Raw genomic sequence first — 22,627 nt, forward strand, 5'->3', positions numbered from 1 at the left:
TACCGAACAGGGCGGCCTCGACCACAGTACCCAAGACATAGGCGTGGGTCGCTATGAGAGCCAAGTATTGCATGATTCAATATAAATTCAGGCGGTTCGCACCCCAACCTCCGGGAAATTTACGCTGGCATCCAGACTATTTTCCTTTTTCTCTCTTTTTACCCCTTTGTTGTTGTCCACTAACCGAACCACCTGCAGCCCGCCATGATGTTTTTTCTCTTCTGTTTGCTTGTGGCTTTGGTTAGTGCCTATCCCAACCGGGAGCCCTGTACGGGAGATTGCTGGACACACGATCCCGCCTTGGCCCAAAGACAATCCGATGGCAAGTATTTTCGCTTTGCTACTGGTGACGGTGTCACGATCGCGACTGCCGATTCCCTCAGGGGACCGTGGACTGCGGCTGGCTCTGCCTTGGCCCAGGGCTCTGACATCAACCTCAATGGTGTGAACAAGACCGATATCTGGGTATGGCAGCAACTTTCTGCTAACGAATATATACATATGGCTAATGTTTGATTCTTTACAGGCCCCCGACGTGCATTACGAGAACGGCGTCTACTACATGTACTACGTGATCTCCAAGCTGGGAACACAGGACTCTGAGATTGGCGTGGCTACCTCGCAGACCATGGAGGCAGGCTCCTGGAATGACCACGGCGTTGTTGGTATCCCGGCCAATGGCGAATACAACCGCATCGACCCCAACTGGATCACTATCGGCGGCAAGCCCTATCTCAACTTTGGCTCTTACTGGAACGACATTTTCCAGATTGAAATGCAAGGCCCGCTACAGGCCGCCGCTCAAGCGCCTCGGAACTTGGCGTTCAATGGCAGTCTCAACCACCGCGAGGAAGGGTCGTTCATGTTCCAGAATGGCAACTGGTTCTATCTCTTGTTCTCCGCTGGTATTGCCAACGCCTACACCGCTACCTATCCTGCCCCCGGAGAGGAGTACAGCATTCGCATGTGCCGCTCTGAGTCTGGAATCAGTGGCTTTGTAAGACTTTTTTGCACTCTTTTTTCGCACTCAGCACTAACAGTCTGTTTTCAGGTGGACATGCAAGGTCGGAAGTGCCTAGAGAGCGGCGGTTCGATGCTGCTCTCCAGCCATGGAGAGGTTTATGCCCCCGGTGGACAGTATGTGACCCTTCATGTTTTCAAAGCTTGATTATATCCAGCTAACCAGATCAAGGGGCGTTCTCGAGGACCAGCACCTCGGACCCGTGCTGTACTACCACTACTACACGCCCGAGGCGAAGAAGGCTGCCGCCGGCAACTCGGGATACCGATTCGGCTGGAATGAACTGGGCTTCCGGAACGGATGGCCGTACATTAAATGAGCTCGGCAACAAAAGCATCATTCCCCCTCGCATACATACGCATCTCACATCTCCCCAACCTCCTGCTACATAATACATACTAGATACATTTCGCTGCAGGAAGGCTCGAGGCCAGGGCCTCGTTTTTCTCCATCCATGTCCAAGGTAGGGTCATCGTGTTTATAGCACTGCAGTCGTTTGTGATACCCATGCCGGTTGGCGCTTTGTCATGTCATGGTTTGATCGTTTCAAGATACTATAATATAATTTCTCTTCATCAATAGACGCCCGCAAAAACCGGGAGTTTAATTACTAGTTGCAGAGAAACAAACGTCTAGAATCGTCTATTGTGACTAATGTACAGAATATGCCAAGATGCCCCCCTCCTGCTCACCATTTACAGTCCATACTACCAAGTAGCGGGCATAGCCTCAGATGTGCCACTACCGACCTACATATTTGAGCTCCAGCATCCGCAGAGGCAGGAACGAGATACTCGTAAACACCAAGGCCAGCTCATTGGCAATATCGCCGCCGCTCTTCCCGATCATATCGGCAAGAGCACCAACATAGTACGTCTCCACCATGCCCACAATCCATCCAGCGGCGCCGCAGAGGAATGCGGTGAGTCCGGCCAAACCCAGCGGCATGCGTGATGAGTCGTTCCAGGCATCGAGGTCGTAGTTGGCGAGATTACCTTTGCGGAAGTAGTAATGCTCAGTGAAGACAATGACAAAAAAGGAAGTGTTCCAGTAGCCGAGCAATGACAGGAAGTTCTGCAGGACTGCCAGCAGATGGTTGCGGCCCACGATGCCTATCAATAGAATTCCGACAAAGACGAGGAATGACCAGAACATCCGCGGCACTTTGGCGAATGGGGGAGCAAAGAGCTGTGCGGAGAGTGCGCCGGCATAAATGGCAATGCAGTTGATCCCAACTGGAAAACAAGAAGAGTTAGTATGATATTGGGAACGGACATAGCGCATAGACACTTACTTCCTGATAAGACGAGTAGAACGAGGATGAATTTGGCAAACCCCTCCGGGAACATAATCGTCTTCAAAATCTCGCCCATACCAACTCCATAAGCTGCTTCCCACTTGGGGTTTGTGTCGAGTGCCGAGCCAACACACGCACCCAGAATCATGCCAATACACGTCGGTATCGTGATGCCCAGAGTTGTGTACAGGAACACCTTGATCTTAGGCGTGTCTACTGGATAGTGCACGTAAAAGTCCGAGACGATCGAGCTCCAAGATGCACTAGAGCCATAGACGACGCCAACCAGACTCAGCGCATTGCCGGACTTGGTCGCGCCTGACACTGCGGTCACAGGCGGGGCCAGGCTGGCGTGAGGCGCGGCCATGCCGTAGATGATCATAAAGATAACGAAGAACAGGATCCATGCATATTTTTCGTACAGCAGGACCCCGCGCAGCCCGATGAAGCTAAACATCAGACTGATGCAGGCGATGATAACGACGCCGACGACAATAGAGACGTGCCCGTCAGACACGGCGCTGAGCGCAAGTCCGCCCGTAATGCAACTGACGGATGACCAGCCCAGCTGCTCAACCACGTTCAGCGCCGCGATGACTGACGAAGGGTAGAAGCCGAAAGAGTACCTGGAAATGGCGACCTGGCGCAGTCCCGTGCCGGGACCCATGGTCGCGCACCAACCCTAATAACGCAAAAAAATAAAAAGGTTCAGTGTTCCAGAGATGCTGAGAAAGGGAGGGCATGCGGACCGTCACACATGCGCCTAGAAGCGTCGCAAAGATAATGATGGGGATGCTGTCCCCCAGCGACAGACCGAACTCGTAGCCCAGAAAGCCCGTGCTGAAACAACTGATGTTCATCGTGGCCGACGCCCACATGAAGGCCATGACTAGTGGGTTTGGCGGATTTCGCGCCTCGGGCAAGACGCGGTCGAGACTGTGGGACTCGATGCCCATCTTGCGATCCATCAGCTCTTCATAGTAGCGGATGCGCGCGAAGAAGCCCCGCGGCTTGACGGGCTTCTCCTCGATCGCAGTGACATTGAGCTCGGCGGATTTCTCTTCGTCCATGATGGCCGGATGGTGGGTGCGAAAGGAAATTTCTCTTCGCGCGATCTGGGGTTTTTTTGGTTCCATTCCACGGACCTATGGGTCGCGCCTACCAGCGGCACTTGGGATCTCCAGATTGTTGGTGGATATTAACATCTGCACATAGTACTAGTCAGTTACTCTATACGCCGCTCTCGATAATAATGTGTATTGGTGACTGATCTAGGATGACTATCTACGTCGCACACACCCACATAGAATAAGAGTAAAATAAGTGGTCAATTCATGTCCAGATCACCACCTCCACAGCGGAGAAAATTCTTCCTTCTCACCGGGTGGAGTCGCCAGCGTCCGATTATCATTGGTGGTAAGCTGTACTATGTAATTTAGTGCAAGGCTGTTTGGAATCCTGTGGCCAGAGGGGGGCGAGACGCAATCATGTAGTATTATATAAGGGCTCCCCTCAGCTGACGGTCATATAAGAGGAATGGAATCTCACCTCCCCCACCTGTAAGCCGAACAAATTTCTCTTACCCATTATACTACGCAGGTACATTACATTATTTACGAATCCATCAAAATGGCCGAAGGAGACCAACCGGTGAAATTCACAATCACCCACTATCGCAAGCAAGAGCACACCCATGAGGCCTTCATCAAGTGGATGGTCGAGGAGCACCTACCCCTTGCCATACCCGTCTTCAAGAAACACGGAGTCATCGAATATTCGCTTGTGAGTATCCCTAAACATAGATATTCTCTCCTAAGACCTTGAGCTGGACTAACATCTGACATATAGTTCGTGACACCACCTCCGCTAAATGACGCACTGAAGCAGGAGGTTGGACAGGTTCGACCAACCTGGGATTTTGCTGACTTTGACTGTTTCATCGAGTATACGCTCCCTAATGCGGAAGTCATCAAGAATATCATGTCAGATCCAGACTGGGCGGTAGCGCTCAAAGACCAGGATGACTGGGTTGACGTCCCAAAGGCCTTGGTTTCGCTAGGATATTCTACCACATACGTCAAGGATGGGAAAGCTGTGAACTAGGGAAGGTAGGGTTCGAGGTAGAAGGGAGTGCGCAAACAAGGGATTTCACGTGTGTGTACTATTTATTCATTTTGTGATCCATAGTCACACTGCTCAATTAAATATGTGAATATCTGTGATAAAAGCATCTTCCGTTCTGATCGGTTGGTAGCGATGGAGGGGCTTTAAACTGTATTTTTTTATCGATGTAAGTGACTAATCCTTTTGCCGTGACATCTTTGACGTGCTAGGTCTTACGGTAGCTGAAGGCGAGGTAGTTATTTATAATTGGACCTATTGTTTCTCTTCTGTCCAACCTCGAGATTCTTAGCGAAATGCACTTTTGATCTCAGAACTTGCCCCGTCGAGCTCCTAGGGTAGATTCGTAGACCAAGTTACCGTGGCATTTAACGCAGCCCATAATTATTTACACCAGTCAGTAGGTGGAATTGGGTTGGATGAGGTGGAACAAATCCTCAAAGACTATTGCCCGCTAGGAGGAGGTATATAGTAATGATTTAAAAAAGGAAATCATCAATTATCGCGGAATTCTTCAATCTGCTGTCGGTAGTCCGTATCAATGGTGGTTGGACTATAGTGGGCTAGCGCTCGGAGAAAGTCCCCCCCCGGAGTGTCTGGGGAGCCGAGAGTGGCCTTTTCGCGCGCCTGCGCTGCACTCTCACCTTCGTTCACCTCACTCTCTATTCCCGCCTTCGCACCGGTTCCTACCTCCCACCCTTTCTCCCTCCCCGATTCCTCTCCTCACGGTCCCTGGTTTCCTCGGGCGCGTGTTTCCTCCTTCTGGTGTTCCGGTCCCCGTGCTGTGCCCCAGATCGCCCGTCCCCCACGGCATCCGTTTTAGAATTGGCATCGCTTTCAAGCGGTCAATTCTTTTCCATAAACCGTCCGGTGTCAACAATTCCATTAGAAAATTCATAGGATTAGGTGAGCACCTCCTCCGACCACTCCTCTCTTCACCAGGCGGTGATCGGTTCCCATCCCGTACTGATACAGACCAGTCTACCTGGTTGATTGCAGGCTTATCCAGACCTGGTTGACAACGAACCTCCCTCCCGACCTCCCAATTTGCCAATTCTTGTCCAGTTTCAAACATCCGTGATGGCAGCCGAAGCGTCAACGTCTGCCAATGGCGGAGCCTCCAAGTCCCTGGCCGCCATGTTGGAGCAACAGCATGATGAGGCGCACAATGCAACAGTTGAGGATGTGGTGGACGAGGAAGATGTCAAGCATCCCCCTCCCTCCTCTCTGCTGACGACCGAGCAACCCACCCCTGCCGCTGCCCCCGCTGCTGAATCGGCCACCCTCGCTGAGGTGGCAAGCTCTTCATCAGTCCCCAAGCCTGCCCCGAAGAAGGCCCCGGCATTCGATGTGCAGTCAGACGAGCTATTCCCTGCCCTAGGGAGCGGACCAAAACCGACGACTCCTGCGGCGGCCACGTGGGGTGCAAAGAAGCCTTCGGCCGCAGCGGCCGTGGCCAATGGCCTACCGGCTCAACCAATGGGTACGTATTTCACGTGGATTGTATGAAAAGTCTCTGACAAACTGGTGGTAGATGTTCCCCGGATCATGGCCCTTCCCGGAAAGCACATGGAACAGCTCCGGTTAGCCCCGTCCCAGATGCTCCCACGCGGACAGCTGAAGAAGCCCCTACGAGATACCCTCCGCGATATCTCTCGTCGATCCAAGGCCAACGTCGACATGCGGGGTGGCCCCGGCGGCTCTATCATCTTTGAAGGAAAGGGTTCTGTAGAATCGGTCCGGCAGGCCCTCAAGGAGGTGGCCCAGCAGGTTGGATCCAAGGTATGTAGACAATCCTCCCTCTTCCTCAATGTCCTTCAATCTGACTCTCGATTAGCAATCTGTCCGCGTTCCCATCCCTACCTCCGCCCGTGCTCACATTATCGGCCGCCAAGGTGCGGTGGTTCAGGACATTCAGACCCGCACCGGTGCTCGTGTGCAAGTTCCCCGGGCTGATGGTTCGGCCGTGGCCGCCGAAGATGACGACAGCGACACCATTGACATCTTGATCGAAGGCGATGCTGTGGCCGCGGAGATGGCGCGCCGAGAAATTGAAGCCATTGTCAAGGAGCGAGGCTCGAACATGAGTCTGCGCCTGAAGACCATCCCTCCGGAGTTCTTTCCCTTTATTGCTGGCGCACACGATGCCAACCTGCGGGAGATTGAAGAGCGCACCAAGGCTCAGGTCCATGTGCCCCGTTATGATACCTGGTCGACTCAGCCCCCACCTCAAGAGGCCAACCCGGGCCAGGTGCAGTTCGTGGCCGTCCCTGACAAGCACATCCTCATCTCTGGAGAGCGAGTCGCCGCACAGGAGGCTCGCGCCGAGATTGAGCGGAGGGTGGCCGACCTGCAACGCCAATTGACCCTCCGCCAGCTGGCAATCAATCGTGGCCAGCACCAGTTCATTCTGGGCAACGAGGCCGACGCCCTGCACCAATTCCTTGCGCAGACTGGATGTGCCATTGTTCTGCCCCCTCAGTCCGATGAGAGCGAGTTTCTCACCATCACCGGCCCGCTTAACCAGATCGAGGCCGGCATCAACCACGCGATGGATCTCGCTACCAGCATGCAGATGTCCAGCGTTGACCTGTCCCGCCAGCATCCCAATGCTCCCGCCGGTCCACATGCGCATGCGCGCGCCCTCACTCAGTACCTCCGACGGCGCCAAATCATCAAGGAACTCGAATCGACGTACGATGCGCGGATCGCGCTGCCGCCAAGCGTTGAGGGGCCTGTTACTTGGGAGGTGTACTCGCGGGATGGTAAGAACACCATCCGTGCTCGCTCCGACATCATGAACCTCGTTCAGGCCCACCCTCCTGCCAGACTTCGCCATGTGCCTGTCGACCCCTACTACCACCCCTACCTTCGCTCCAGTAGCGCAAGCAAGCTTCAGTCGGAATACGGTGTTCATCTTCTGCTCCCGGACAACGTCGACAGCCCTGAAGTCGTGCTTGTGTACGAGGGTCCTTCTGCGACTACTTCGCAGTACGAGGTTCCCCGCCAACGTCCCTCTCCAGCAGATATTGCAGCTTTCGAGGAAACTCTGCAAGAGGCACAGCAATATCTGCTTAGCGCCTTGGGTGACCAGGGTGATATCACCGTGAAGTCAGTCTCGGTTCCTGCCAAGTACCAGGAGAAGGTGCGGAAATTTATCATCCGCGAGCAGAATGCCAAGGGCGAGAACAGCATCCCTGTACGTGCCATCGTCGGCGATGCGCGCGGTGGCCAGTGCGATGTGGCGTTGCGTGGTCCGTCGGCACTGGTGGGTGAACTCGCTACGTCAGTGGATGCGTTTGTTGTTGAGCAGGAGAAGGACGACCTGGAGCGTGGCTACACGACCTCCTTTGACTTCCCTCAGAAATATGCCAATTTCCTGATCGGCAAGCGTGGCGAGAACATCAACAAGCTTCGTGAGGAGTTTGACGTTGACATCAAAGTGGAGAATGGCAAGGTCGAGGTCAAGGGACCCAAGGCCAAGGCGGACGCTACTCGCATGCGCATCATCAACCTGGGCAAGAAGTTGGAGGATGAGACTACCCACATCCTCAAGATTCCGGCGCAGTACCACCGTGAGCTGATCGGCCAGCGAGGTAGCCAGGTCAACCGTCTGCAGGATCGCTACTCGGTTCGCGTCCAGTTCCCTCGCGCGACTGTCCCCGACGACTCTGTGACGGACGCGGGCAGTGACGCTGGTAGCGCTCGGCCTGGCCGGGCCCAGCAAGCCCCCGATGAGGTATTGGTTAAGGGTCCGAGCAAGGGCGCCGATTCCGCCCGCGATGAGATCCTCAGCCTGCTGCAATGGGTTGCAGACCACTCGCACACTGCCACTATCTCTGTGGCCCAGAACCAGGTTGCATCTCTGATCGGGCAGCGCGGTCGCGAGATGGACAAGCTTCGTGCAGATACTGGGGCCCAGATCGATGTGCCGAGTGCCAATGACACGCCAGACGCCTCGGGACGGGTGCAGATTCGTGTAAAGGGCACGAAGCAGCAAGTAAACGAGGCCAAGACAGTCTTGCAGCAGCGGTCCAGCGAGTTTGATGCGACGGTCACCAAGTCGATCGACGTGGACAAGAAGTATCACAAGGCTCTGATCGGCGGAGGTGGTAGGTTTCATTTTCTCTTCTCTTACGTTCTCAATTACTGACAAACACCCTCTCAGGTGCCAACATCCGCAAGATTGTGGTTGAAGCCGGCGGCCCCAACGACGGCAGCGCTGCCCGTATTGTTCGATTCCCGCGCGCCGAGAGCAGCGAGTCTACTATCCGCTTAGAGGGCGACGGCAAGGTGGTCGCGAACATCATCCAGGCGATCGAGGAGTTTGTCAAGGAACGCGCGGATCAGGTCACTGAAACCCTCGACGTCCCCACGGCCCAGCACCGTATGCTCATCGGTCGCGGCGGCGAGACTCGGCGCGACATCGAGTCCCAGTTCAGTGTCACTTTGGACATCCCCAAACAGGGTTCGGGCCGCACCGACGTCAAGCTCAAGGGTGCCAGCAGCGCCGTCGCGGGCGCCAAGGAACACGTCCAGGGCATGCTGAAGCAGCAGCATGTCGAGTCCGTCGACGTGCCGCGCCACCTGCACCACGTCGTCGCCGATAACGGTGCTTTCTTCCGCCAGCTCCGCAGCAGCCACCAGGTCACCGTCGATCACGCGGGCCAGTCCGTACCGCCCAACCGCGCTGCGGACGAAACCCGCAGTGCCGCCAACGGCAGCTCCATGCCCCTGATCACCGATGACCCCAGCGAGACGACAGACGCCCACTCGTGGAAGGTCGTCGAGAACGCCTCGTCCGCCGACGCTGCCGACGCGGCCCCCTTCCCCTGGGTCCTGACGGGCTCCCCGGAGAACGTGGCCAAGGCCAAGACGGCTCTCGAGAAGGCCATCGCCTCGGCCTCGCAGCAGTCCGCGACGGGCTACCTGATCCTGCCGGACCCGAAGACCTACCGCTTCGTCGTCGGCCAGGGTGGTAGCCAGATCAGCACTATTCGCAAGAAGACCGGTTGCCGCATCAATGTGCCCAAGGACCAGGCTCGTGGCGAAGCTATTGAGATCCGCGGTAGCCCCGATGGCCTGAACCAGGCCAAGGACATGATCCTGGAAGCGGTCCAGAATGGTCTCAACGGTGCTTCTTCGCGGTGATGATATATTCGACAATCTTTTCAAGATGAACATAGGAAGCTTCTTCCCTCTTCCATACTGAACCTTTTTATGTTATACATACGCAAAGAAGCGAGATATCTTTATTGTGTTTTCTCTCTCTCTCTCTTTCTCTCTCTCTCTTCTTGTTCAGCATTTAATTGTGGTTTTTTTTTCGAAAAAAAACAGCTAACTCTTCTCATTTCACAAAAGAATGAATGGTCTTGGAATTTTATCTTCTGGATCCCATTTCTCCCCTCTACCTAACTAGTTAGTTCTCGCACCTCTTCTGTTTTCTCTTGTTCTCTTTCTTCGTGTAGTTACTTTCTCTTCACTCCCAGGCTGCATCCAAATAAAACGCTTAGCGATGGCCATCTGAAATGTCAACAAATTCAGGAATTTCAAAAAGAAATAGTTCTATTCAACGATGTGTATCAATAGTAGACCCAGAAGGGGGAAGAGGGGCCGGTTCTATGGAGGTGCTCGCCGAAAATGACCCAAAACGGGCAACAAAATCCCGGAAGTCCCCATCCCGACGTAGCCAATGGATCCCGAGGGCAAGACGGAAGTCGCAATCAAACCAGACAGATTGTAGCGAGTAGATAAATCGCAGAAAAGGAAAAAGGATAAAAAGTGACAATTAACAAAGAAACGAACAAGGGGGGAAATATACCCAGAACACACATATCGCCTATTCTTCACACATCTTTCAGTGGTTTTTCTTCTTCTTCTCAGGACATTTCTTCCACACCGACAATCGAACACCACACATTCCCTGCCCATCACCCCCTGATTTTCTCTCTCCACTCTCTGTCTCCGATATTGATCTTCCTCATCTACTGCTGACTCTGCTGAGCCTGCATGTAGTTGTACGCCGCGTAAGCGACGGCACCACCGACCAGGATAACAGCGTAGAGGCCGACACCGAAGCCACCGGAAGACGAAGAGGCGGCGGCCGGGGCACTCTTCGCGGGGGCGCGGGGCGCGGGGTCACCGGGCTGTAACGGGCAGTTGTTAGTTAGGAAGCAATGGACAGGCTGGGCAGATAGGAATGGGAATAAACTGTGGAACTGGGTCTTACCATGCGCTTGACGGTGCCGACGAGCAGGCCGTCGAGGATCTCCCGCGCCTCGTCGGAATGGCCGACGTCCTCGAAGGCCTCGGTGCCGTCTTGGCCCGCAACGTCGAGGAGGACCTCCTCACCACCGCTAGTTCATGTTAGTGGGGTGTGCAAGGCGTGCGGGGATTGTGGGCTGTGTGTAGGTGTAGGTGTTTCGGGGGTGGAGAGGAGAAGGTTCAGGAAGTGAGTGAGTGGGGGAGTGTGGGAGAAATCGGGTTGAGTTGGGATACATGCGCCAAGCGACTCAAGGCCAGCGGGACGAAATGAATGTGTGTGAGGGGAATGGTGCGGGACCAGGACATACGGGTGCTCGTCAACGAAGCTGCCACAGTCGTAGACCTTGTCGTGGATGACCAGGAACAGGTCCTTCTTGGTGTTATGCTGGGTCACCTCCTCGAGGGTAAATTCCTTGGTGTCAGACATGGCGTGCGGTGGGACGAAAAATCTGTACAGGCCGGAAATCAGTCAGTGGCACTTCTGGTCTTGTCTATTGGACACGTCGGACAAATTGAATGAATATCGCGGGTGGAGAAAGCGATCGATAGGAGAGAGGAACTCGGGCAGTTTCGCGGTGGCGAGCGAGTTGGCAGGGGAGGATAGGGAAGTAACTCACTGCGAGGAATAGAATCCGGGAGAAAGGGACAAAGGGAAATATGTGCACGACGCGAGAGGGGAATGGGCGAGTTGGAGGAAGAAAAAAGAAGTGTCGGAGGAAGAGGAAGAAAAGGGAAGAGAATCAACCCAAGTCCCAGGTACGGGCGGCACGCGGTGGCTCCGCGGCGTGGGCCAGGTACTAGGGACTTTGGACTTTGCAAGGCCACCCAACTCACCAACTACCGCAAACGCCACCCGGCGAGACGAGGTGGCGGAATATTGAATTCATGCATACACATCTACTATCTAACCACCCTGTAACATTCAATACTGTCCCCGCGCGCAACACTCGTCGCAATGGGGGAACATGGTCTCTCAGCGAATCAGCGGCTGCTTATTGGGTGCTTATTTATCCTCGGTGACACGTGTGAGTTATACCCGTGCACAACTCTAGCCATGAGCCCCGGGAAACAGAAAGAGCGGAGGTGGTGGCACCAGTTTCGAGACGCACTGTACAGGGACAAGGCCTGCAACGAGTTAACGAGGATGACTATCCGATGCATGTACCCTTGTCTCTGCCCCCATAAACCCCAGACAGAATATCCTCGGAAGAGCGGGCCCTCGGGTAGGGGGGACGGGATCCGTTCCCGCACGGCGGAATGAATTGACGTTAAAAAAGGCCTCTCTATACAGTGGGGTTCATTGTTGGAAGACTATACACAGTAAGAACAATAACAACGCCCGTCTCTATCCAATCGTGACATTCGTGGCAATGCATTAAAAAAAAAAAGAAGGAAAGATAGAAAGAAACGCTCATTTCGCTGGCACGCGCTCGTAAAAGACAATATACGCTTGCTCGTTCTGCAGCCGGTCCCGGTCTCGCAGGTCGCGCGGGTTGAAGTCGTTCACCCGCTCATCGTCGAATTTCCGCCAGTTCTGGCGCGCCGCGTCACGCACGAGCGAGATGTAGTGCCCGCTGCCCATCGACGATCCAATGTGTCGAAGCACGGCAAAGGCATCATACGTGAACGGTGGAGCGGTGGCTCCCATCGTTGTGGAGGCTGGGCTGGTGGCGGCGTCCGACTCGGTGGTGGTGTTGCCTGGGTAAGAGATGACAAAGTCGTCCATGCGCATGCCGTGCAATGGGAAGTCGATCGGCGTGTGGATCTTGCGCGCGCTCTGGGTCTTGGACGCGGAGAAGCGCTTGAAGTGGACGACGAGGATCTGGGGAGCTCGTGTGATGATGATCTGTTTCGTGGCTAGTCGCTTGCAGTTGCAGTGAGGACACTTCCACTCCTCGTCACCGCTCAGCATCTCTTCCTGGCAGTAACTGCGGAGACATTGATAGATATCCCCGGTACCCGTAGTCGGGATTTCCACGCTGATGCTGTAGAAGGCCTCGTAGGTGGTCGAGGTTTGACGGCAGGTGGTGCAACGGAGCCGGCTGGCATGCTGGCCAGCGAACAGGGACGAGATGTAGGATTCTTCCCGGTGACAGTACCGGTCCCATTCGATCTTGGACACTCGCGAAACGGGCATCCGCTCGCGCTGCATCTCCTCAGAGAAGGTCAAGGGCCGGAGCGGTGTTCGCTGCCAGTTGATGTTCAGGTCCTCATGCAGACAATCCACCGCGAAATCAAAGAATTCCTTGGCATCCTGTTGTCGATCAATAGCCCATTCGCGGTTCAAGCGACCACAGAAGTTCCGAAATGAGGTAGGCATGATGACTTCCACATCATTTTTCCACAGGGACCGAATCAAATTCGCATAAAGGCCCGGCATGACGCCCTGTGAGCCCTTCCAATTCTTCTGCACATAGTACCGGAACCGGTTATCAATGAAAAACCTGCTCAGCATGACTGTGGCACTGAGGCACTGTATAGTGGAGTTCATGTAGCACGTAACGCCGAAGTTGGCCAGCCCAGTGCGAGGCAGCTTGAGGCGACTGAGGAGAGACGGGGTATATAGAGCCGTCCGGGTAGCCGAGTTTTGCCGTTCAAGAGGTGGCTGGATCTGCCGACCGTCTGACACTCCGCTATAACTGGGACGGGGCACCGCAGGAGGCGGCCGAGATGGAGCTGACGGGATGACTGGGGCGGCATAGTCGGGAACTGCGGCAGGAGCAGGCTGAGACTCTGGGAGCATCATCGACTGCTGGATATGATGCGGTTCAGGGAAGCGACGCAAAAAGGCTTCATAGTTTTGAACAAACGGCGTTGCCGGCTCCTGCTCGGCTGCTTCCTCTTCAGGCTCTTCAGTCAGCTGCTCCTCTTCGATGTAGGCACTGGTGTCGATCTCTTCATTCTTCGACCTCTCCATCCAGGCCGACAACTCTTCTGAATTGAGTGGGGTGAACTCGCGAAGTCTTCTCTTGCGCACTTCCAAGCTCGAATTGGCACTGGCCATGGTGGGGACTCTTCCAAGCGGGCGACCTGACTTGAGGACCGGTTTCTTGGATTGAATAGATCCCATGATAGCTGCAGTGGAGGATGTTGCCAGAGACTGTTGCCCAAGGAGATCGATCCATGCATCCAACCCCCCAAGGAGGAGTGCTGGCGGACGGCCAGCCTTGAGTGGCTTGTACGCGTTGAATTCGTAGAGTGTGTCATGGAGGGCTCGCAAGTGTGGCGCGGATGTTCCAACAGGCGACCCGGCAAGGTAGCTGACCGAGTCGGTGCTCTGGTCATAGTAGACAACGAGGTCGAATTCGTTGCGCTTCTCAAACAACGCCTGCTCGTGCTCTGGAGACACGACCAGTCGCTCCTCAAGCTCCTCCGCGGACACATTCTCCTTCAAGACCACCGGCTCAACGCAGATGATCGACTTGGCATAAACATGGCCGTTGTCGTACTGGTCGCGCGCACGAACATCGATCAGCAGTACATTGAATTTCCGAAGATAGTCGAGAAGATCGTAGGCGGTGACGGCAGTGTTGTAGGGTAGGTCAGGCGAATTGCTTCGAGTCCCCTGCACCGAGTGAACACCATTGGGGGTGAGCGACCTGTACGGGTTATCTCGGCTCGGGCTGCCACGAGGAGAGCTCGTGAATTGAGAATATCTTGGGTTAACCGAACGCCCGCTCTCAGTCGAAGTTCTTGGCGGATTTGATGGGAGCTGCGATGACAAGGTAGTTATGGGACTATAAGCTGGATCCGGGGCTCGGGGAAGCATGGTGGTAAGAGGAGTTTTCGGAGGCAGAGTCGGCATGTTGGTGGAGGAGTTCATACTGCGAGGTCCCATCGGGCGTCTTGAAGGCGAGCCTAGTGTAGAATCATGCGGCTCCTGGGGCGTATTAGATGAGGGTCGTGCACCTACACCAGACACGTTCTGGTGAGAAGGCTGAGACGCCCTGAGCTTTGCAAAACGCTGAGCGAGCATGTCTTCCGCCGGACTGGAAAACCGTTTGATTTGTGCTTGGACATCCGGTGTCCGTTGAAACTGCGTCGGGCTCGGCATTCTAGCAGAATCATTTGCAGGCCCATGGTTTTCACGCCCGCTCGGCATGGTAGAGGGTTCTTCTGGAAACCTTGAAGCGACGGCGCCTGTGGGTTGTATGTTGCTGGCCAGGTTGTCCTCGATAATCTCCTTTTTGATCCCATCCATTGTCCCTTGTTTTGTTCGCACCGCCTATATACCAGTGTCAGTCAGCCACATTGTCGGGATACTGCTATCGAAATGGAACCCATACCATCATCAAATCCGCAAATTGCTTGTACCATCCAGGGCGTTCGGTGACCGTTTGTCGGTAATCAGGGTGATGTGGAATGATGTTGACTGTGATTTCGGAGGCTCGAAGGTATTGTACATAGGCCTTGTCAGATTGGTCGGCGTTTGCAAGATTCCTGGCTTGCTCGATCGCGTCGGAGGCGGTGCTCAACAGGATAGGGAGCTATGGACCAGCGGGTTAGCCGTCAGACACACCATATTTGTTTCGCGCAGGGAACATACCGGAGTGGTATCATTCACATTCAACATAGCAGCCTGGTCCTGCAAGTCTTTGATGTTGGGGAATCGAGGGCGGCGAGATAGTGGCGGGCGGACGTTGCCATTTGAATAGGAACCCGGTCCGCTGACCTGTGCGCTGGTATGCATGTTGTGCCCCACCGAGTAAGGACGCTTTCCGTCCTTCCACGGTGGCATGTCAGGCGGTGATGGCAAAGCCGCCGCATCAGAGGACATGGTAGATCCAGACAGAGACGGTGGGACTCAACGCATGGTTCAACGGGGGAGGAGCGAAGGCGATGTGGGGGTGGATAGGTAAAGCGCGCAGAACACTGGTGCCTGTTGAGAAGTGGGAGGGAAGGGATGAGAGTATGCTGGAGAGAGAGGACCACAGGAAGATACCCAAGACTTGCAGGCGCCTGCCTAATGGAACAACAACGGGCGAAGGAGAAAGAGAGTGGTGAAGTTGGAGGAACAACCAGGTACGGCGGGATGATTGGGCTGGGGTAACTCACTAGTGAACGGACAATGAAACAGGCTGACAGTACGCCTCACCGCCCACGCCTTATGACGGAGCGCGCTGAGTCCCGTTGCTCAAGCACAGCTCCAATAAACGGTCATTCAGTCAACCCCATTGTTGTTTCATCGTGCTCTCTTCCGCTTCTCTGATCCGGCTTTTTGCTGAGGTCTGTGATTGTTGTTAATCTTCCTCTACCGGATCGCATCGGTGATTCTATTGCCTTTTCTCTCTGCCTACGCCGGTTGAGTAGTTGTCGCTGCCTAACCCTTGTCATGGCGGGCTGGTTCACTTCGGTGTCGCCGCTCGATGAGCAGATCGAGCGTGCGACGTCTTCCTCTCTGTATGTCCAGGCAGTTCTTTTGGTCTGATTGCGGACTTTGATCTCGGCTCTCCTGTGATTTCTGTGCTGACCAACACAACAGCGAAGACATCGCCCTCAACCTAGAGATATCCGATCTCGTTCGGTCGAAGAGCGTCCAACCGAAAGATGCAATGAGGTCTTTGAAACGCAGATTAGAGAACCGGAATCCCAATGTTCAGATCGCAACGCTCAAGGTGAGCCCTTCCCCCCCACCTGGAGGACCTACCCGGAACAGGCGCTAATGAGCTTTCTCCCCGTTTACTAGTTGACCGATACATGCGTGAAGAATGGAGGGACACACTTCTTAGCTGAGATCGCCTCGCGAGAATTCATGGATAACCTGGTGTCGCTACTCAAAGCTGAAGGGGCCCCTCTGAACCACGACGCTCAGCAAAAGATACTCGAGCTCATTCAGGATTGGGCGATGGCAGCACAGGGTCGTGTGGATTTGATATACCTGGGTGAGACGTATCGCAAACTGCAGCATGAAGGGTTTCACTTCCCACCAAAGACCGAGATGAGCGGCAGCATGCTAGAAAGCAACGCAGTAAGTCTTGATCCGAAGCCTGTTGCGATGAAAAAGCCTAATCCTCCCAACAGCCTCCCGAATGGATCGACTCGGATGTCTGCATGCGATGCCGAACTCCATTTAGTTTTATGAATCGCAAGCACCACTGCCGGAATTGCGGCAATGTCTTTGATCAGCAATGCTCCAGCAAATCGGCCCCTCTCCCTCACCTCGGAATATTGCAGCCGGTCCGGGTGGATGACGGATGCTACGCCAAGTTAACCTCGAAGCCATTCAGCCCATCGTCAGACCGAAGCGCCTTTAAGAATAACTCGATCACCAAATCCCATGCAATGGAACCCCGTGGCGCTAAAGTAGACACTGGCTTTGATGAAGATTTGCGCCGAGCACTCCAGATGAGCCTGGAGGAAGCGGAAGGAAGAAATTCCGGTTATGTACCACCTTCAAGCAATGCCGCGGACCCAGCCAAAACCCCGACGGGACCATCAAATGTGGAGGACGAGGATGCAGACCTCAAGGCTGCGATCGAAGCATCCCTGCGGGATATGGAACAACACAAACAGCAACATGCGGCTACATTGAAAAACACAGCTAGCACCAGCGCCGCGCCGCTCGATTCCTCGTCAAGCACACCAACCCCATTGCCAAAGAATCCATACGAGCTTAGCCCTGTCGAGACTGAGAATATTCACCTCTTTTCCGCCTTGGTTGACCGCTTGCAGCATCAGCCACCCGGTACGATCCTCCGAGAGCCGCAAATCCAGGAGCTTTATGAGAGTATCGGCGCCCTTCGGCCCAAACTGGCACGTAGCTATGGAGAGACGATGAGCAAGCACGGTAAGCCTTTCCCTCTTTATAGTTGTAAAAGGTACCGACATTGACAGCTAATTCGCTGCAGATACTTTGCTGGACCTTCATTCCAAACTCTCCACTGTTGTCCGCTACTATGATCGAATGCTGGAGGAGCGCCTCTCCAGTGCCTATTCTCAGCATTCGTTGGGCTATGGTCTTGCCCCTGGTGCTCCTCAATATCCGAATATGCAAACCGGCGCACCTTCTCATGTGCCCGATACTAAATCCGGTGCCGAGAACTTCTACTACGGCAACCCCGCCGATAGCTCTCATCCTTCGATTCCCGCCTATGCACCGCAGCGAGTGAGTAGCCGAGGCTATGAAGGAGGGCCACCTAACGGAGTTACAAGCGCCAGTGGCCATTCCACTCAACCCCAGCCTGGACCTGGGAATGAAGCGTACGATGCCAGCTGGGGGAACAATCCATATCCTACGCTTGGCTCGCCTCAGCCCTTCGCCACCAACTCGGTTGCCCCCGGCCCAGGAGGGCCAGCGCAGTACTACACCCAGCCCGGCCAAGATCCGGCTCAATCGCAGTACTCGGAGACTCCATACCAACCCTCGCCCGTCATGCGGCGGGACTCGCAATATCAACCCAGCGCCCCACCGACCGCACCAGTCCCCAGTGCACCCGAGCATACGCCCGCAGATTTCGTGCAGTCACCTGGATATTCGGCAGTCCCAACGGGGCCACCCGCACCACATCACCAGCCGACGGGGCCTTCGTCACCTCAGTCCTACTACTATCAACAGCCGCCCGGTGGCCCCGCCAGTGCCTATCCACCCATGGCCGCTGGCCACCCCGGGGCATACCACACTCCCGAGACTGGGGGATCACAAGTACCGAGCGCGGCTTATCAACAACCCCAGCCGGCAGCACGGCCCGCGGTGGAGGAGAGCCTCATTGACCTGTAGCGTGATATTTTGATTTTGAGTGGCGTTGATGTGCTTCTTACTGTTCCGCACCATGATACCTCAGAAGCCGCAGATTGTTGAACCCTCGTTCGCTTTGAAGAATGCACTTGGATCTCATAGTATCTCCCGTATGTAGTGGTTGTATCCGCTTCCAGCCCACTCCAACCCACTCTGGTATTGTTACCGTATTTTTTACCCACCCCGTCCGGAGTCGGCGTCCAGATCCACGATGCCACACCTCTTTTCTTTCTTCTCTCTTTCTCTCCCTTGTGTCCACCATCCTCCCGTGTGTCGCTTTTCTGTCTGCCGGGCACACTTGTTGTCCTCGCGAACAGGGGAGCTGATCGGTGTAACTCTGCTGCAGGCTGCCGATTACCGTCTTCGCCCAGAACGAGCATCACTGCTTTTGGCGGACACCGTCTTCGACCTGCCGTGGGACCTATTGAACCAGTACCCCTCGACCAATCTCCTCCCCAAGTTCGATGCGCTGTGAAGTTTACTGATTACCCGCCTGTGGCTCCCCCGAGGGTTTAACAACTTGCCACCATGCCGACATCTGGTACTTCGTCCCCCGTCAAGCGCCCGGGTCTAGGCCGCCGCGCAGTGTCCTCCTATGCGGTCGTCACGCGCACGGCCAACCCCAACGACCTGTCGGGGTCTCACACTACCCTGAAGCAGCCCGTCCATCATAAACAACACCGCACCCACGTCGTTGGTGGCGGTCATCGCAACCACAATCGCAACCCCTCCTTCGGCAAGCTGAACAAACTCCAGCGTCTTGCGTCACAGGTCAGTCTCGAGACCACCGGGCGACACCATCAACGCAAGAAATCCGCCCCCGCGACCCCAGTAGCCAGCCCCAAGGGACACATACAGTGGGACGGGGCTCTGGATGACCCCCAGCCGGCGCAATCGATGAAGAGAAATTACTCCACCCCTGCGCTCCGGCGGAACTCGTCTGGTCTGGCAAAGAAGGCCTTGACAACTTCTTCGCGGCCTCACTCCAGTACGGGAAAGAAAAAAACGGTCGGCTTTGAACTGGGCGATGTGGATAACGATGACGCCGAATGGGAGGATACCACTCAGTCGCCCCAGAGCACGCGGCGCGGCTCCGTCGCGCCTTCCATCCTCAGCGTCGATAACGCCGCGGTCCTGGTCGACCCTCTTACCTTTGTGAAGCGCCCATACCCTCAGATGCCACGGGCGACCAGCCTCCCTGAATCCATCACCAGCAAATTAGCCCGAGAAAGCCACGATGCGGACGAAGACGATTATTCAGGCAACGATTCGGCTGATGACGAGGCGCACGACGAGTCAGACCCTCACGCAGAACACGGCGATATCGCAAGCCGCCTCCTCAGCCCGTCGCACTCTGCCAAGGCTCCTCCTGCCATGTCATCAATATCGGCCACGGCCAAACCGTCGGCCACAGACCCTGCCTCGAGCAGAGAGTCCTTGAACCTGGCTGGTCAGGATGGCGGCGCCCGACGTACGTTCTCTATGTCCAACATGGGGATAGCCAGTATGCCTGGAAGTCATCCTCCGGCCACTGCCTCGTCCATCGAGGGTGGTGTCTCGAAATTCATTGTAAATAACAAGTCCGGAATCCACTCAACTTCTCGAACCGACTCAGATCCGAACACGCCCTCCTCCTTTCTTCCCCATTACCACCCGCAAACACCACCGTCTCCTTCCAATCGCAGTTTGAGCAAATCCGCCGTGTCTCCTGCACGGCTGCGAGATGCCGATCCACCTTCACGGACCCAGCAGAAACTTTGGCTTCAACGTACCGCTACTCTGAACAATTCTCCTCCGGATTCCCATGGCGTGCCCACCCCCGGGTCTCAGTCGACTATGGACCCAGCCTTCATGACACCCGGCCACTCACGACCTGGCTCGGTCGTCACGTTCGACACCAGCCGAAGCGGGATGAACGGTGGAGGGCGAGTTGGAGGCGCGGCGCACGACAGCGAAGCCAGACACGTCCGCAAAGCGTATGAGAAGACATCTCTAGAGTTGATGGTGGTGCGGCGCTTCCAGTCTCCGACGGGAGACAGCTTTGGTCGGCTGCGCTCAATCGCCCGAACATCTAAGAGCCCCACCGTCATCGGCGCTGGGAGAGTCTCAGGGCTCGGCAAGCCCGTCAAATCGGCCCCGTCATTAACCCTTCTTCAGCATGGGAAACGCCCCGGCCGCCTCAGCTCGAGCCCAGACTCGAAACTCACCAGCCCCAATCCGACCTCTTCGGAGGAACAAGCAACTAATAGTGAATCCACCGACACCACTCAAGTAGCGAACTCCTCGCACCCGTCCCACCGCCTCCTGTCGACATCCGATGAAGCCGCACACGGTCTCTCTGCTGGGGAAAATGACCCCGAAGACGAATTCCAAGTGAGCGAGTCCGACATGATGGTTCGCCGCATGTGGGAAAGTCGCGAGGTGGCTACCTCTGGCTGATTTTTCTTCATTCTCCTTTGTGAATAGCAACGTCCTCCGGGACTGGACAGTCTTTTTTTTGGCGTTTCGGGTGGCATGACTACAGTGTCCGATTGAACATATGTAGCCCTGGGTTTAAACTTCAGCATTTACGTTTTGTCTTGTCTTTTGTGGCGGTTTGCCTTTTTTTTTTCTCCCTCGGGTTGATTTACGCTGCACATTCCTTGCGTCCCGGTCGACATAACAGATATTAGAGTATTGCACTTGGCAATGTTATTAATTTAATTTCCTACATGACAAGAGGTGTAAGAGTAGTCAGCCAGCTGGCTTCGCATTTTCTGTACAGTAGAGATGAAGCTCTTATTCAGACGGAGACCCCATGGCTGAAGTACAGTGACCTCCCTACCCAGAAGGATAAAAGTGAGGATATCGCCATACTGCGTAGTCTCGTATACTCGGGTGACGGTGAATTACTTGAAACAATTCAGCGTTCCTGTTTGGGTCAAGCGTCCCCTTGCTACATAAGCTTCCCGTGCGTGGTCGCGCGGCCTCTCAATCGACCATTGACTTCATCCCTAATGGCGGCTCCCACTTTATATCCCGCCTTGCGTTCACACTCCTGCCGGCCGGGATCACCTCCCATCGCCTAACCAGCCACTCAGAATCCAAATTGAAGGTCCCCTAACCGCCATACGAAGGCTACTACCACATATCCCGTGGCATCTAGATCTTCCAGACCGAACATTCCCACAACCGGTCGCCCTGGAGCTTGCACGGTTGACATGTCAAACCATATATAGAAGGGATGTTTGTCCGGAAGTGCCAGATGATTTGATAGTGCGAGATGAGTACTTAGGCTGGATGCCAGAAAAGCGTCCGGACGAGTAAGCCTACATCATCTTTCTACGAGCTAAAGCATCTAGTCCTAATATCCCAATGGCTAATAACCTCTCACTCGTCTATCTGACTAGGTTGATTGACTATTATGGCGTAACGTTTGATCATCTCGTCCCAGCCGATGATACCAACCCTGAGGTGTTGCAGATGAACATTATTGAGATTTAGGAGGATAATGGTGTTTATGCAAATACGTGGCTTTTGTTTGCAGTAGGTCCGGCTGAATTCGTTGGGAAGAGGGTGCTAGCAGTGCCGAGATGTTGCCAGAAGAGAAAGGGAACGCAGGACCGCGGGCGAGTGAATGCACTTGTGGACCAGAGGGTTTGCGGGTTGGATCAATTGAAGGATACTAATGAATTAGAAAAACGTAACTAAAATGATAGACCACATATCATATTATCACACCATTGCACTCATCTATGCCTCTATCTGCCCTTAAAGTAAGTTGTAGTAGGTCACGTTCGCAAAATCTAAAGGAGATAGTGCGTGATTCAATCACCTGAAGAAGAAACAAAATGGTATTCAATCAAGTATGTACTTTGAAAGCAAAACCAAGGAACAAATCTTATATATGTGTGTGCCCAATTCATTTCCAAGGAATCTAAACAAAACTCTATCATTTGCGCAACCCCGAAAAATGTCAATTACCCCAGGAGTTCCTTGATTCGTGCACCGAAACGCCGTGTCTTTCATCTAACATGAACATTGTATCAAACAACAAAGAGAAGAGAATTCAGAGGCACTGGTTGACCAGTGCTGATAAGGATATAAAACTTTAACATGAAATGAAACGAAAATAGGTGTATAAATCCAATCCCACTTGGTGCGGAAAGGGGTGCAGATGTTGAGCCGAAAACGAGTTCGAAAGAACGTC

The 22,627-nt window shown here is 54.5% G+C and overlaps 9 protein-coding genes across 9 annotated transcripts; 6 read left to right on the forward strand and 3 right to left on the reverse strand.

The window, feature by feature from the left end:
- Nucleotides 1-204: 204 nt before the first annotated feature.
- On the forward strand, nt 205-1,340 carry PFLUO_LOCUS4728 (uncharacterized protein; the record flags this gene model as incomplete). The annotated part of the gene is made up of 4 exons (XM_073782107.1): nt 205-465; nt 527-997; nt 1,052-1,137; nt 1,193-1,340. The coding sequence occupies 4 exons, from the start codon at nt 205-207 to the stop codon at nt 1,338-1,340; spliced, it is 966 nt and encodes a 321-aa protein (XP_073638796.1).
- A 422-nt stretch (nt 1,341-1,762) lies between these two features.
- PFLUO_LOCUS4729 (uncharacterized protein) lies at nt 1,763-3,388 on the reverse strand (the record flags this gene model as incomplete). Its single annotated transcript, XM_073782108.1, has 3 exons — nt 1,763-2,256; nt 2,316-3,000; nt 3,068-3,388. 3 exons carry the CDS (start codon nt 3,386-3,388, stop codon nt 1,763-1,765), a joined length of 1,500 nt encoding a protein of 499 aa, XP_073638797.1.
- Nucleotides 3,389-3,947: 559 nt separating this feature from the next.
- Nucleotides 3,948-4,421, forward strand: PFLUO_LOCUS4730 (uncharacterized protein; the record flags this gene model as incomplete). The annotated part of the gene is made up of 2 exons (XM_073782109.1): nt 3,948-4,100; nt 4,167-4,421. 2 exons carry the CDS (start codon nt 3,948-3,950, stop codon nt 4,419-4,421), a joined length of 408 nt encoding a protein of 135 aa, XP_073638798.1.
- A 1,098-nt stretch (nt 4,422-5,519) lies between these two features.
- On the forward strand, nt 5,520-9,590 carry PFLUO_LOCUS4731 (uncharacterized protein; the record flags this gene model as incomplete). The annotated part of the gene is made up of 4 exons (XM_073782112.1): nt 5,520-5,922; nt 5,974-6,221; nt 6,277-8,551; nt 8,608-9,590. The coding sequence occupies 4 exons, from the start codon at nt 5,520-5,522 to the stop codon at nt 9,588-9,590; spliced, it is 3,909 nt and encodes a 1,302-aa protein (XP_073638799.1).
- An 833-nt stretch (nt 9,591-10,423) lies between these two features.
- PFLUO_LOCUS4732 (uncharacterized protein) lies at nt 10,424-11,130 on the reverse strand (the record flags this gene model as incomplete). Its single annotated transcript, XM_073782113.1, has 3 exons — nt 10,424-10,585; nt 10,669-10,795; nt 11,012-11,130. 3 exons carry the CDS (start codon nt 11,128-11,130, stop codon nt 10,424-10,426), a joined length of 408 nt encoding a protein of 135 aa, XP_073638800.1.
- A 984-nt stretch (nt 11,131-12,114) lies between these two features.
- Nucleotides 12,115-15,480, reverse strand: PFLUO_LOCUS4733 (ubiquitin-specific protease doa4; the record flags this gene model as incomplete). The annotated part of the gene is made up of 3 exons (XM_073782114.1): nt 12,115-14,928; nt 14,990-15,190; nt 15,250-15,480. The coding sequence occupies 3 exons, from the start codon at nt 15,478-15,480 to the stop codon at nt 12,115-12,117; spliced, it is 3,246 nt and encodes a 1,081-aa protein (XP_073638801.1).
- A 555-nt stretch (nt 15,481-16,035) lies between these two features.
- On the forward strand, nt 16,036-18,420 carry PFLUO_LOCUS4734 (Vacuolar protein-sorting-associated protein 27; the record flags this gene model as incomplete). Its single annotated transcript, XM_073782115.1, has 5 exons — nt 16,036-16,103; nt 16,186-16,318; nt 16,390-16,671; nt 16,725-17,490; nt 17,552-18,420. The coding sequence occupies 5 exons, from the start codon at nt 16,036-16,038 to the stop codon at nt 18,418-18,420; spliced, it is 2,118 nt and encodes a 705-aa protein (XP_073638802.1).
- A 52-nt stretch (nt 18,421-18,472) lies between these two features.
- On the forward strand, nt 18,473-18,913 carry PFLUO_LOCUS4735 (uncharacterized protein; the record flags this gene model as incomplete). Its single annotated transcript, XM_073782116.1, has 2 exons — nt 18,473-18,548; nt 18,756-18,913. 2 exons carry the CDS (start codon nt 18,473-18,475, stop codon nt 18,911-18,913), a joined length of 234 nt encoding a protein of 77 aa, XP_073638803.1.
- A 53-nt stretch (nt 18,914-18,966) lies between these two features.
- PFLUO_LOCUS4736 (uncharacterized protein) lies at nt 18,967-20,877 on the forward strand (the record flags this gene model as incomplete). The annotated part of the gene is made up of 1 exon (XM_073782117.1): nt 18,967-20,877. The coding sequence occupies one exon, from the start codon at nt 18,967-18,969 to the stop codon at nt 20,875-20,877; it is 1,911 nt and encodes a 636-aa protein (XP_073638804.1).
- Between the last annotated feature and the right edge of the window lie 1,750 nt (nt 20,878-22,627).

This window comes from Penicillium psychrofluorescens (assembly GCF_964197705.1).
Source record: "Penicillium psychrofluorescens genome assembly, chromosome: 3".
NCBI lineage: Eukaryota > Fungi > Ascomycota > Eurotiomycetes > Eurotiales > Aspergillaceae > Penicillium > Penicillium psychrofluorescens.